The 14190-nt window shown below is 36.9% G+C and overlaps 1 protein-coding gene across 3 annotated transcripts in view; it reads left to right on the plus strand.

Annotated features, from left to right (window-relative positions):
• The window catches only part of CC2D2A (coiled-coil and C2 domain containing 2A), a 57934-nt gene that overhangs the window by 33765 nt on the left and 9979 nt on the right, over nucleotides 1-14190 (plus strand). For all 3 annotated transcript variants that reach the window (XM_071808584.1, XM_071808587.1, XM_071808585.1), the window contains 8 exons: nucleotides 2766-2858; nucleotides 4778-4869; nucleotides 6589-6756; nucleotides 7504-7609; nucleotides 8981-9090; nucleotides 9210-9306; nucleotides 10588-10686; nucleotides 13283-13459. In XM_071808584.1, coding sequence (XP_071664685.1) covers nucleotides 2766-2858; nucleotides 4778-4869; nucleotides 6589-6756; nucleotides 7504-7609; nucleotides 8981-9090; nucleotides 9210-9306; nucleotides 10588-10686; nucleotides 13283-13459 — 942 coding nt within the window. The remainder of the gene's footprint in view (nucleotides 1-2765; nucleotides 2859-4777; nucleotides 4870-6588; nucleotides 6757-7503; nucleotides 7610-8980; nucleotides 9091-9209; nucleotides 9307-10587; nucleotides 10687-13282; nucleotides 13460-14190) is intronic.

Consider the following 14190-nt stretch of genomic DNA (forward strand, 5'->3'; position numbering starts at 1 on the left):
AAGTTACTCCAAGAGAAATTCCAGTGAGATATGATTAAAACATTTTTCACAAAGAAGGTTGTCCGGCAGGTTTGTAGACTTGCCATCTCTAGAGGTACTGAAAATTCATCTGGCAAAGACCCTGAGCATCCTGATTGGAGTTGCTCCTGCTTTGAGTGAGCGTTTGGATCAAATGATTAGCAGAAGTCTCTTCCAACCTACATTATTGTAAGATTCTGACCTCTTCTTGTATGTCATGTATTCTAGGCCTCTGCCTGTCCTAGTAGTCCTTCAGTGGACCCCATCCAGTTTCTCCATATGCTTCTTGAACTGGCAGCCCCAAACTGGATGCAATATTTCAGATATGCCCTCACAAGTGCCAGGTTGGAGGGCCTAGTAATTTCCCTTTGTCTGTAGGCTGTGCTTCTCCTAATGTAGCCTGTGGTTTGCCTTTTGCCAAAAGGAACACGTTGTTGGTTGTCATTAAACCATAACCCCAGAGTATTTTCAATACGGTTGTTGTTCTGCTGGTTGCTTTCCAGTCTGTGCCAGCACATGATGTTACACCACCCTCACAGAATTTTCGCTTTCTTCATTGAGTCTTCAGTTGTCATAGTCTTCAGTTACCAAGAGCCCTCTGAATTATGGTTCAGTCATTCATTATATTAATCACTCTTCCTAATCAAGTATTGTTGGCTAAATTGCTGACAGTGTATTGTGTATCCTCATCTGGGTCACTGGTGAGGATGCTGAGTAACACTGGCCCTATAATCAGTCCCAGGAGTACTTCGCTAGTAAGAAGACACCCACTGGACGTGGAGCTATTGATCCTTACTGTTAGAGCTTGGTTGTCAATTCTGTTTTCAACCCAGCAAGCATTTCAGTCCATTTGAACCCATACTTTCTCATGTTATCCCAGACAGGAATAACTGCATTCTACTTGTTGACCATAGTGATATTTTCACTCTATATCCTAGCTTGATTCCTAAATGACAAATTCCGTAGTCGCACCTAAACCTGATAACGGAAGTTCCCTGCTGTTGGTTAACCATGGTAAGCAGCTAAGCACCACACAAATGCTTGTTCACTTCCCCTCTCTGTCCACCCTGGACAGGGGAGAGGATAGGTAGAGCAAAAGCAAGAAAACTCATGGGTTGAGATAGTTTTGTAAGTGACGGAAAGAGGAAGAAAAAAGAAAAAACAGACAAACAAAAAACAAGTTATATAAAGGCACTTGTCACCTCCTACATGTAGATCAATCCCTAGCCAGTCTTCAAACAATGGCTACCTTCCCCAAAATCCCCTTCCTTTCTGTTTTACTGCTGATGATGACATTATATGACTTGGAATATCCATTTGGTCATTTTGGGTTAGCTGTTCTTGTTGTGCTGCCTCGTTGTTTCTTGCACACCCCTATCCTGTTTACTGGGCGGGGGGGGGAAGTTGGAAAAGGAGATACTGGTGGCACTGTACAAGCACCGCTCAACAATAGTGAAAACACTGGTGTGTCATCAGCACAGTTCTAGTCACAAATTCAAGACATAGCACCATACCAGCTAGACATTCAACTCACATTATGGGACTTCTAGATCTATCTAAAAGTTAAGATTTCTGGCTCAGAAGAGCTTTTCTTATTTTGTTGCTAGTCTGAAGTAGTTCAACAATAATTATTATACACTGGAAAAGTTATATAAAGATTTATTGTGGAAATAATTAAGCACTGTGTTTCCAGAAAACTCTTCCCGTGCCCTTTATTTTAGAAAAAAATGGTGTTCTCTTAAGTAGCAACAGTATTAAAATGACCTGAAGATTAATTTTACTGAGTAGCTTTTACCTCATAACTAGCTGTGGTTCTAAAGCCATCCTGATTTGCAGACTGCCGTTGAGCTGCAGATCCTGGGAGACCTCCTAGACTTGTAGGCTCTGTGTTTTGCTTGGAAGCTGAATGTCAGCTCTAGGCTTCTCTTAATTTATGAGACGCTTTCTTATACTTTTGAATAAAAGTTGCATTTGTCGATACAGCTTTCGTTATAGTCCCCCAGAATAGTAACCACAACCCTGAGAAATATTCCATCAACATAGTTTTCCCCTAGAACCAAGTGCTTCTCAGGAATCTTTTTCTTGCGTTGTTAACCATATTCATTTCTGCCCCTCAGTTACACTACAGACTTATCAAACTTCGGGCAAAGCAAAATATTCCCACTCTGGCTGCTTGAAGAGCTTTCACTTTCTCACAATGTACAAACGAAGATTTTTATTATGCTATTAAATCTTTTCTTTTCTTGATTATGACTTAAAAATAGCTCAACAATTGTTTATCAACAAATTATCCCACAAGTAGAGTTTCTTCCAGTGTTAGACACTATGATAACTAATTATGTGTATTTAAACAGTTCAGATTTCAGGTCATCTTCCATGAATACTGCATTGCTTCTCCCTATTTCAGCTGCAGTAATGGAAGCCATTTCCAGTTTAAATGGAATTTCAGTTTACAGAAGCAGGTCAAAGTTCAGCTTTAAATGAAGAGAGGGAAATCTTCAAGTTATTCATAGTAATTTAAACCACATGAAGCTTGTAACTTAATGGAGTTCTTGTCTCTGTTCATCGAAGTTTAGCGATGCTATTGCTGTATACATTAGCATTAAAAATAGATTTATAAACCTCTGACATCTGTTATGGATTACTGTGGTTCATACATTAATATTAATGAAATATTTACCATTTTTCTTGTATGTAATAAAGCACTGAATATATACTGAATCACAAACTCTAGTAAATATCTTTAGGACTATGAGAAGAGACTGCAAGAGAGGGATGTGGTTGACAGCAAAAATTACCTAGATGCCCACAGAGCAGTTGTTGCAAGCTATCTACAGAAGGTAAGCTGCAAAAAATATGGATCCACTATATTTCTCTAGGTCATATGTTGCTTCTGTACCTGGATGCTTTATTCCATGAATATTGAAAACTGGTTGATGTCTAAACATGACCTACAGACATCTTTAAAATTCCAAGTTAGGCCTGACACTGGTATAGTTGAACCAAGTGGAGGTTTGTGAGTGACTGGTTTAATGGTGCTGAAAAAAGATCCAATATAAAAAATGGCCAGCCATTCTGGATTTTTCTAGCAGTTCTGTAAATTGTTTTTTACTCCGGTGTCTCAGAGATCTGTATTGTTGTGTCCCAGGTATTCACTGATTTCCCTCTCCTCCCCATTTTCCTTCTTGTAAGCTGTGATGCTAAGAACAGAATTATCTCCATGAAACTGGCTGTAAACACTGTTAAAAATCATTTAATGCAATACACAGAGTGTCTTCTGCATCCTGAGGCAGAGGGCATGTCTTCCATCACATTACCTTTGTTGCGATATTAGAGTAACATTTTCTCTTTCCTATCTTGATTTATTTTTCTAGTCTGTTAATTCTGTTAGGAAGACATTCTCTTTAATCCTTAGGGAAAAATTACAGGAAAACATTGGTCATATAACCAAGGCAAGTTTATGATTTCAGACTATTTTGGCAAAATAGCAAGTACAAAACATGGCTACCAGTTTCTTACCAGTACGGGAAATGTCAAGAATTGTATCAAATCCTAGCCAGCAAAACATGTAATACAACGATAAGGTTGATTTGACATAGGACAGAACAAATTGTCTGTTAAAAAGCATGGTTTGTAGAAGAATCATAGACAATGAAGAGTACCACTTGCCTGGGAGATTTAAACAAAGCCCAAATTCAGTACAATAACATAAAAAAATCAACAAAGCTGTCATGTCTATGTCAGCCCTGCATGTTTTGCATGGTATTTAACTGTGTACTCAAACTTACGGTTTATGCAGCGCAATCAATAATAGTATAGTAGTGCAGAGCAGCATACATTATGGTACCTTTATTTGACAGCTCTTTTAGATTAAATACACGTAGCCTTTTTAAAAATAATATTTCTATATTTTACGCTTTTATGAATTGTCATATATGCTTCAAAATTAGTGCTCACATCGGAACTGAAATTCAGCTCACTCTGAGGTATGATCCTTACATGCCTGGCACTTCAACACAAAGCTATAATAAGAATAACTTACATAAAAACTTCTAAAAAACAACAAAGGGAGATGTATTGCAGAAAATTGTTTGTTATTGGTGTTCTCCAACTAATCTTGTAATAGCACAGTATATAAAGGTATCAGTGACATGAAAGAACAAAGGCAATATCTGCCAGTCTGCTTCCACGTAGTTGTTGGGAGAAGAGGGAAGACTTTCATCTCTGTGCCTCAGTCTGTGACCTCAGCATAAAAATGAAAGGAACTAAGGATTTTAAACATTTATTTGAGACCATAGTATTTGTAATACAGGCTTCATCAATTGTTCTGCAGTCCAAGGTGTTGCTTTTATTCCCCATAACTAATACCATTTGGATTTCTCTACAGGCTTTTCTGCGACTTCATATAAAATGCGGAAAAACGTTTGTTAGTGTCATTTATTGTTGTGATTGTTTCTGCTGAGGAGCTGTAAACAGATAAGACTTTATTTTCTGATTGTATGCTTTCCTATGTTCTTATATCTGGCTAGGCAGGATGTTTCTAGAGAATCATCGTATTTGTAAAATGAGCTCATCATATGTTCCGAGGAAATATCTGGTGGAAAGAAAATTTTCCTTGGACCATTACTCTTTTAAAAGTGGGAAAAAATAGAGAATGTGTATTTGGACATTTTGTTGTGTTTAAAAGATAGAATGCAAATATTCACAGTGGGTTTGCATTAGAAATGTATTTTTGTCTCTTCTCCCTCCCCGTTCACAGGTTCGAGAATCAGTAATAAACCGTTTCCTCATAGTAAAACACCATTTCCTGCTCTCTGACCTTGTCAACGAAGAGGAGATGCCCAGCCTGGGGTAAAGGAGCTGTCTTTAGTTGTTCTAAGTCAAAATAATTGATGTGAAAAAGTCTCTGATCTTTTTTTACAAACTCTATTGACATGCCTAACTGATGCAATTTTGTGTTTAGTATAATATATAAACTTCTGATCACTGGACACAGTTCTGACAGTACAGACCATGTATTGATGCACAAAGTGTGTAAAAACTTCTTTAGGAAAAAGTCTGGTTTTGACAGAAGTAATGTGACAGCAGGTAAATAAGATTTAGCAGGATATAATGTATCGGGATGTAATCTGATAAGCTGAGCAGAGCCCTGGCTGGTGCTAGATCGGGTGATTTCCAAAATCAGACAAGCATCAGAGGCAGCAACATTACCACTGGTTCTATAGGTGATGTTCACTTAGAGTCAGTGCATATGCCTTGCAAATAATGTGCAATAAATTTTTTAACAGTCATTTTCCTTATTTTGCTTCTCCTGTATTTCTCTTTGCTGTTGCTGGATGTCATCATATGCTGTTTACTTTCAGAAATGTTACTGGGTTTTGAAATTACTTCTTTTTGCTTTTAAGATTATTATTTGTTTTATTACTTAGGCACTTCCTTTGAATTTTTGTTCCAAATCCCGTACTTGTTGATATTGACTATTTTCTGTCCTCACAGCATAGATGACTCTTAATTAGTGTTGGTCACTTAAAATCTGTGTAAGTAAACAGGCTGTGAAAGTTAGTTATTTTTTCTTTTATGTAAAAGTTGCTTGTGTTCACTATAAATGTGACATTCATAAAGTACAGACAGAGCTTTTTCAATCAGCAGTGTAAATCTAAACAGTCCCACCTGCTGGAGATAGAGAGTCTTGCTCTCTTACCAAAGAGTTCATCCTAGTTTTTAGTTTGTGTTTTCATAAGATAGAAGGGAAAGGTCTGATTGAGACTATATTCAGTTTTTGGAGTTGTTGAAAATCAAATGTTTCATTGCTATTTTCTTATTATGAATACTAATTTGTATTGGAATCTATTTGGTAATTTTTATGTTTAAAATACACCATGATTCAATTAAAGCATCTACTGAGTGAGATATTTCAGTAACTCATGCTTTTGTGTTATTTTAGCAGTAATTACTGTGAATTTTTTGTTATGTGCAAGGAAAGAATACAATTTGCAGTCAGTTTTTAAAGTTCATTTGGGAGTGTCTACAGTTAATATCAGTGATGTATAAAAACATACGTCTGGTTTTTTATTATTTTCCTGTTTTGTTTTTCTCCTTTGGTTCTGCTTTGCCTTGGGTTGTAAGTTCTGAGGGTCCAGGGTATGTTGTGGCATATTCATTCTGCTTCTTTTCTATAGCCTATTGTTTGTTGGACATAGCTGTGTAATTAGACTTTTTGCCTATTCCATACAGTGATTGTTGTCATCTGCTAGATACCTTGTTTGTAGCATTGTAGTTTAGATCTATATTGAAGCTCTGTAATTGTCTTATTTGTATCTTACCTAGTTTTGAAAAAAAAAACCCTCTTCTTTACACATTTAAGTTATAATTTCTGAAATACTAGACAGAACTGGATTATGTTGTACTGAAAAATGAAAACATTTTGACATTTCGTAGAGTTTTGTATGGCACTTACAGGAGCATGTATTTCGTTGTTCTGTTAGTGCATAATTTCCATGTGTGTCATGGAAACACTAGAATGCTGGATTCTATGCAAAAGTGACTGAATATCTGTTTTATGATTATTAGTATTTTGGGACTCAGCCTCTTTAAACTGGCAGAGCCAAAACGGCCATTAAAGCCAAGAAGAAAAGAAAGGAAGAAGGTCACAGCCCAGAATTTATCAGATGGAGACATAAAGCTGTTAGTGAACATCATCAGAGCTTTTGATATTCCAGTGAGAAAACCAGTGATGAGGTATGTTTAAATGCCTGTTTCCAATACAGATTCATTTTCAGGTTGCAGCTGTTTTGAGGACAGCTGAAGCAACTAAGGTTGAAATTAGCCATATACAAGAAACATGTTGACAGGAGGGAAAAGATTAAAATCTCAATACATTATCAGTATTACAAAAATAACTAAAAACCCTCTCAGTCTTTTTGCATTATATGAGATCTTATTTTGAGCTGCTTTCTCCATGAATTGTTCTTCTTTTATAATCTCTACTGTGGTGTTATTACAAAAAAAAAAAGTTATGTGGAAACACTATAAAAATAAACATATTATCATTTATTTTATTTCACTCTTGGGATGCTGAATGTGTAATATTCATATGGGTTTAATTTTGTCATAGAGGCCTTGCCTGGATACCATGAAGTCCACGGTATCTATGAATTCTGTCAGAATTCAGATCCTCAGACTGAAAAACCTGTAACTCTAGGAGATTGTACAGGGGAGGCAGAAAAAGAAATGTCTGGGGTTGATAAGCTCTTCAGCAAAGAGCCTCCAGGCACAAGCACTCTTGCAATGAGCCTTACAAGAGCTATACACTCGCCACCCCTTTCTGGCATTCTTTTTGTGTTATTTGAACAAATATCTTTCCAAGGTTAAAGTCACAACATAAAAATATCAGAAATATTTCCAATATTCTCTATAGTTAATACAGAATGTCAGAGGTTTGTATTTTATAATGTGTTCTGTCTTGTTGTCTGTTTCCTCTTGTAGCAAACTTCAGCAACCATCCAAATCTTCAAGGTCCTTTAATGAGATGTTTGCAGCTTCTCCATCAGCTCAGAGCCCAACTGATAGCCCAGATTGGGCATTCAACCAGGTATATTACAAAACTAACATTTTCTTATGCAAAGTTGTGAGCATTCCTCTTTTCCACAGACAGTAGCATTCATCATCAGAAAGATATCTTATTAGTGAGGTTGGCTTGCCCACTCCTTGATCTCCAAAAAGACAGAAAAGGTGCAGAAGCTTCAGAGAAGGGTGGTAAGGATGTCAGAAATACAGAATGGCCACTCTACAGTGAGAAATGGTGGGGCTTTTCAGCCAGAACAGCAGTAACTGCAAATAGGAAAGGAGGAATATGGTAGAGAAGCACAAAATCCCAAGTAATGTGGATATAGATGGACTGTTCACTGGCTCTTTCAGTACAAGGATGAGGGATCACCAACTGAAGCTGCTAGGAGGCAGCTTCAAAACAAACAGAAGGCTGTGATTCTTCATGCAGCACTTAGAGAGAAGTTGCTTACATAAGTTGTGGACTAAAGAGGTTTGCTTGCATTGGAGTGGCTATTTGGAAGTGGTCCCTTGGGAGCTACTAAATAGAAAAATCATTACAGGCCTAGGAAAGTCCTTTGTTTGAAAATGTTGAAGCCTGGAAGAGTAATAGGAGAGAATATCATATATGCCTCCTCTGTTCTTACTCTTCTGAATGTGTCTGCTGATGGTCATTTTCACACCCTGAAATTTGGGCCTGCTGCACTGCTTGTCTAAACCAGCACAGCCATTCTTATGGCTGATACTGAAGCTACATTTGCTGGCTATTGAGAACTAAATTCAGCATCCTTGTGAATGAAGGTGGAAGCCCTTCAGGACTTTTTATTGTTTTTTCTTAGGATTTTCCTTCAAAGCTACAGCTCTTTGAAGTGTAGAAAACTTCTGCCATATGCATTTGAATGATAATGAAATTCTCCACTAAGGCATTTTTAATCACATTAGGGGTTTGTTGTGTCTAGTAGGAGTTGCTTATCTGTACTAGGAGCCAGTTTCAGAGACAGCTGGGGTTGTACAACTTGGCTTCTTGGATTACAGATAAGAGGGTGCAAGTGCACTTTTTCCCACTGGTGTCTGGATCATATGCTCTGTTTCAGTTACCTTCTTTCATTAGGTAGCCTGTAGCTCTCCCACTCTCAAGAGAAAATGCATTTTTACCAGTGTATATAAATATGTTAAGTATTCTGAATACATGTAATGTTTTGGAAATGACATATAGAATATTGTTAAAAGCTTCACAAATGCTGAGAAACCTGGGAAGTGCAATATTTAAGGTGTATTAAAGTTTTATCTGGGCTGGACCAGCTTGATCTCCACAAAGTATATGTTTATTTTTCTAAACACGTGAAAAAATGTAATGTAATATGTTCTGATGAATTTTATAGAGGTCTGTTTCCTTTGTTTTGATCTGTATTTATAGGTTTTAGTCCGTCCTTTTGTAGAAGTTTCTTTTCAGCGAACAGTCTGCAGGACAACAACAGCAGAGGGTCCAAACCCCAACTGGAATGAGGAACTTGAGCTTCCATTTAGGTAGGCAAAATGAAACCAAATTATTTCTGAGTAATAGAAATTTAATTTGAGCATTCAAATTTATTCAAATTTCCCTGTTCTGCTCAAACCACTTTTTTTGGTTTATTTAACCTTTTCAGAGCTCCTAATGGAGACTACAGCACCCACAGTTTGCAGTCAGTGAAGGATGAAGTCTTCATTAATGTTTTTGATGAAGTACTTCATGATGCTGTAGAGGTGAGTTCATAATTGAAGGACACTGTGCCTTAAAGAATATTATAAGATTGTGAAGTTGACAGAATGAGACTTTTTACTGTAGTAGCTTTCACTCCCCTGTGCCTCTTTTTTCTCTGTTTTGTCATTCCTTATGATTTTATGTCTAGTCAATACTGTAAGATTGTTAAAGGAAGCAATCTTTATAGTGGCAACCTTTGTCTGTACAAATTAAGCTTGTACTATGTAATCTCCTGCTAGAGTTGAACACATGTATGTAACCTGTTTTACTGATATTTAATGAAATCAGAGGTATTAAAATTGAGAGGAAACATATGAATTGTAATCTGAATTCTGTTCTTCTTATATTTAATCAGAATTTTTTACTAATTTCCAGATGAATGATCTCAGTTCCTGTGTTTTTTTTTATTAACTATCTTTTTGTGCTCTGTCACATCCTGTTTTACAAGCTGTTTGGTGGAAAGAAATAAAAACAAACCCATAATCCCTGGGTTGTCTTTATTGATTTTTTGGAATTAAATAAAAATTGAAAGTGCTAGTAACAAGAAATTTTTGTTAGCTCTCAGTGTTGGAGTAAATCCTTCCCCTGTTGAAACTAGTGAAAGCTTTCCCAGTCAGTTGAGCATGCACAGAAATAGTAGCACACAGCATTCTTGAGAATATAACTCAAAAATAAATGATGCACACATTTCACTGAGAACAGAATTCTGTTCTCCAAACTGAAATGGTATTTGATGAAGCAGAAGGAAGAAAGATACAGTCCTCAAACTCTTGAATACTCCAGCCTTTAGAGAACATTTTTTTTAGTAACCAGTAGGCTGATCATACTAGATTTAGAAATCCCTGATAGGCAATCACATGAAAACAATGCTTCCATTCCACAGGATTTAGTTAGATTTTCATAGAATTCTACCTTCAAAAATCTTTTTTAAATACTAGTAAAATATTTCATTAGAGGCCCAGAGCTTAATTTACTTTGTCTGAGGAGACTCTTGTGGACTCCTTGTCAGATTTTTGAGTTCTCCATCACAGGTTATACAGGACTTGAACCCTGAAGTGCAAGTGGATTGTATCATGGACTGTGACCTTCTTTTATTTGTTCAGCATCTTCCATGCTTGAAAGACATGCAGAATAATCAATGCCATACTAGTAATTGAACTGATATTTATAGTAAATTATTAAAAACAAACAGAATTTTGACTAATGTCTTGATAAAATTGTTGATTGAATTAAAGGAAATGAACCTGTCTTACAAGGTCTTGTGTTGGGCAATTTTTTAATAGGATGATCATGAAAGAGGAAGTGGAATCCGCACTCATGCTGAGAGACACTGGCTGGGATGTGTTAAGATTCCATTTACTACCATATATTTTCAAGCAAGGGTAAGTCGCAACAACTTGGAGTAAATCCCTTAGAATGCAGAACTGGAGAATGGAAAGAGGCTGGTAACGGAATGTCAGATTTAATTATGTTCTCTATACTTCTTAGTTTATTTCTATGGAATTATTTGAAAATGTCTTTGAAACCACCATTTTTTGTTGTCAGATTTCCTGAGTATTTGTCAGTAACTTCAGTGTTTTGAAGGGAGAAGAGAGAAACAAACATAATTCTACACTGACGATGCAGACTATGTTCCTTCAGTAATGAGGTTATAGGTGCAAATTCTTTAGGTGGTTTTCTCAATGACTTTTGAGAACTCTGGTATTGCACAGCCTAGATAGGGGAACTAGGAATAGGAATATTACCTATCTAGGTGGTAGGAAACTTGATCCAGCTTCTTTTTTCACACTTCATGAATCACTAGATTTTCACCTTTGTCTCTCCCAATCCCTTCTTTCCTCTATTTTTGAACTTCTCAAGAGAAACTTTCTTCAAAAGATATCAACAGTTAGTCATAGGAGCAGTAAAACATGCAGTTCTTCACAGAGGAAAGACCTTTTTTTTGTCCTGTCACCCATCTTGGAGTTATATGTTAAGGAAGGTAATTTTTCACACCAATAGTCCTATCAAATGATAATCTTGCTTTAGGACTTTTTCTGCAGGGAAGTTGCTTCATGTGTAGATGAGGTCATTATATCACAAAAGTCTCAGATCTTAATGAAGATTCTGGCATCAGTTGCATACCTAATGACAGATTAATTTGCTCCTCGCTGCCCATATGGGGCACTTCTCAGAACCTTAAGGGCTTTAAGACATACTGTGAGCCCCCTGGATTCTTTGAGGGGAGGATGTCTCATTGAATTTAAGTGTACTGATTGGAGTTCAAAGTGGTTTTCTTGGGCTCTCTGTTTGCAAAGCATAAGAGAACGTGATTGTCATGGGATTCAAGAAAGCATGGGATTTTTTTCATTACTGAGAAATGTTGGACAGTGTATGTCTAACCACTGCTAGTCCATTTGCTTCTGCTAGATCACTAATGATAAGCTGTCTTCAACTTCGGAGATTAATCAATGAATTTCAGTGTTTGAAGGTTGTGGTGCCTGACAGTATGAAGCTTTCATAGACTCTAAAGAAGATGTAAGTAGTAAGAAGATCTGTCCCTTTTGTGAGTCTTTGGCCATTTTGTGCATACAGTGTCACATAATGTGATCACCATTGTTATAATTCAACAAACAAAAAAGAACAAGATCCTTTACTCTTTTTAGAGAAGTGTTCCATGCTGAATGCATGAAATTCACCTGAGAAATGTGTCTGTTCACTGTTCTGCAAGACTGTATGGGCAGGCTTAGACATTTTAATATAAAACTGCTTACCAGTACATACTGAAGGACACAGCCTATAATCTATCTTTGAGGATTACCAGTAGTGATGTCAGCCTTTGTTCTCCAGACTTCTTGTTGGGATATGAGTCTTGCTGTTGTAGTACCAGAGTAGGTCTGGGATTCCTGTCAGGTGCACTCCTGACTCTCTTTGAGGAGGCGTGGCAGTTTGTGATTCCCTAAGCATAGTGTGAGTACCTGTGTAGATCTTCCAGAATCAGAGATTCTTTTCATTTGAACAGGATTCCTTACTGAATTTGAAAAAGCCTGATCAGTCCAGTGGTTATATCAAGGTGCATCTAGCAATTAAATTTCAGTAGCAAATGAAGCATTTCTTCATCCTCCTCTACTGTACTGCAGCAGAAATTCTGAATAATTTATTTAGAGTTTTCTCCTCATCAGAATTTAGTTTTATTCTTAAATGTTTGATGAGCCAGCCCAGTGAGTCATCTGTTCATCTTCCACATCAACCGGAGATGTCCTTCTTGAATCCATCTGAATCCTACCCAAATTAAGAGGTTAATCTTCTTGCTTTTCTTGTAATGCCACGTACTTCCACTGCTGAGATTTGCCTGAATGAGTGTGGGACATGCCATCTCTTGTCTGACGTGACCTTTCAAAAACACCTTCTGTTTGTGGTGGCAAGGAGAGGTGCAAAGGGCAGTTGAGTCTGTCGGAGCGCTCTTCCATGGGGATGCTGGCTGAATGGGCCCAGTTCTGTTTGCACTCAAAAAGCATCAGCAGCTTCTGTGTAGAAAGTATCTGTCTGTGAGATGCTGGAACATCATTCCCACGTCACTCAAACACAGGCAGAGGCCTGTTGATGTGATGCTGCCTTCAGAGCGTAGTCCTGCAACTTGTATTTTGCCATTTTGTCATTTTTCCAGGTAAATAGTGCCATGTGGATATTGCTGTATGAAACAAAAACAGCAGAACGCTGACACAGTGTATGTGACGTGAAGTATATATTATTTCCATTACATAAAATATTAGTGTCCATAATATGCAAAAGAGGCTGAAATCCAGTTGTAATTGATACAATTGATACATGTTTTCACCACAGTTAATCAATATATATGCCATATTCTCTCATTTTATTGTTTTGTAATCCAGAGTAATAGAGAAATCGTAGGAATAAAGTATTTGAATACAAGTAGCACATGTATTTGGGAAGGCTTTTTTGCATCTAATGAGAAGTATTTCTCTGTATGTGTTGTAGATCGATGGTACATTTAAGGTGGATATTCCTCCAGTCCTCCTTGGATACAGCAAAGAAAAACACCTGGGAATCGAGAGAAGTTATGATTCTGTGCGAAATCTGAGTGAGGGTTCGTATATAACACTGTTTATTACCATTGAACCACAGCTCATTCCTGGAGAGTCAGTCAGAGAGAAGGTAATTAATCAGTAATTAACCATATTCTTGCTTTTTGTTTCTAGTGTTGCAGTTCTTGAGATACATATAAATAGGTATGTTTAGTGTCCCAAAGGACATGAATAAAAGTACAGAAGGACATTAATACAAATTCTGGGTGTTCTATTTCAAATTTTTTAACTCAGTTCAATTTAATTAGACACACCATTAAGTTAGATGGACACTTAATGCAGAAGAAATAACTTTAACCAGGTACCTAGTTCTGATGTTAATAGAAAGCAAATTTGCATTCACTGTTGGTAAACATGTAATTTTCCCATTTACTTCTGTAAAAAACAAAGTATTTGTGTAAGTATTTGCAAATAGTGGACAAAAAGGAGGTGGCAGGTACAAACATAGTATTTTCTTGGGTTTGTGTTTATACTACCCACATACAGGATTTATTATTTGTGGCTTCATGCATTCTTCCAGATCTTGAAGATAATTATTTCTAAACAGCAGCTGTTGTTTTTTTTTTTTCCAGTTATTTTACTAAACCAGAAGTACCTTACACTAACAACAACAATATGTAGTTAAAATGCACACACCACTTGCTATTTTATGTAACATTATACAATGATTTTAAGATCCATTCGGAAACGATGGATGTTTTTCATGCAGAAACAGCAGCAGTTCGTTCTTTTCCAGCTCAGTGCTACACTAGTCATTTATTAGAGACAAACAGAAACTGGAGAGAAAGGTCTAGGATTATG

The sequence above is a fragment of the Patagioenas fasciata genome, chromosome 4 (assembly GCF_037038585.1).
Source record: "Patagioenas fasciata isolate bPatFas1 chromosome 4, bPatFas1.hap1, whole genome shotgun sequence".
In the NCBI taxonomy this organism is placed as follows: domain Eukaryota; kingdom Metazoa; phylum Chordata; class Aves; order Columbiformes; family Columbidae; genus Patagioenas; species Patagioenas fasciata.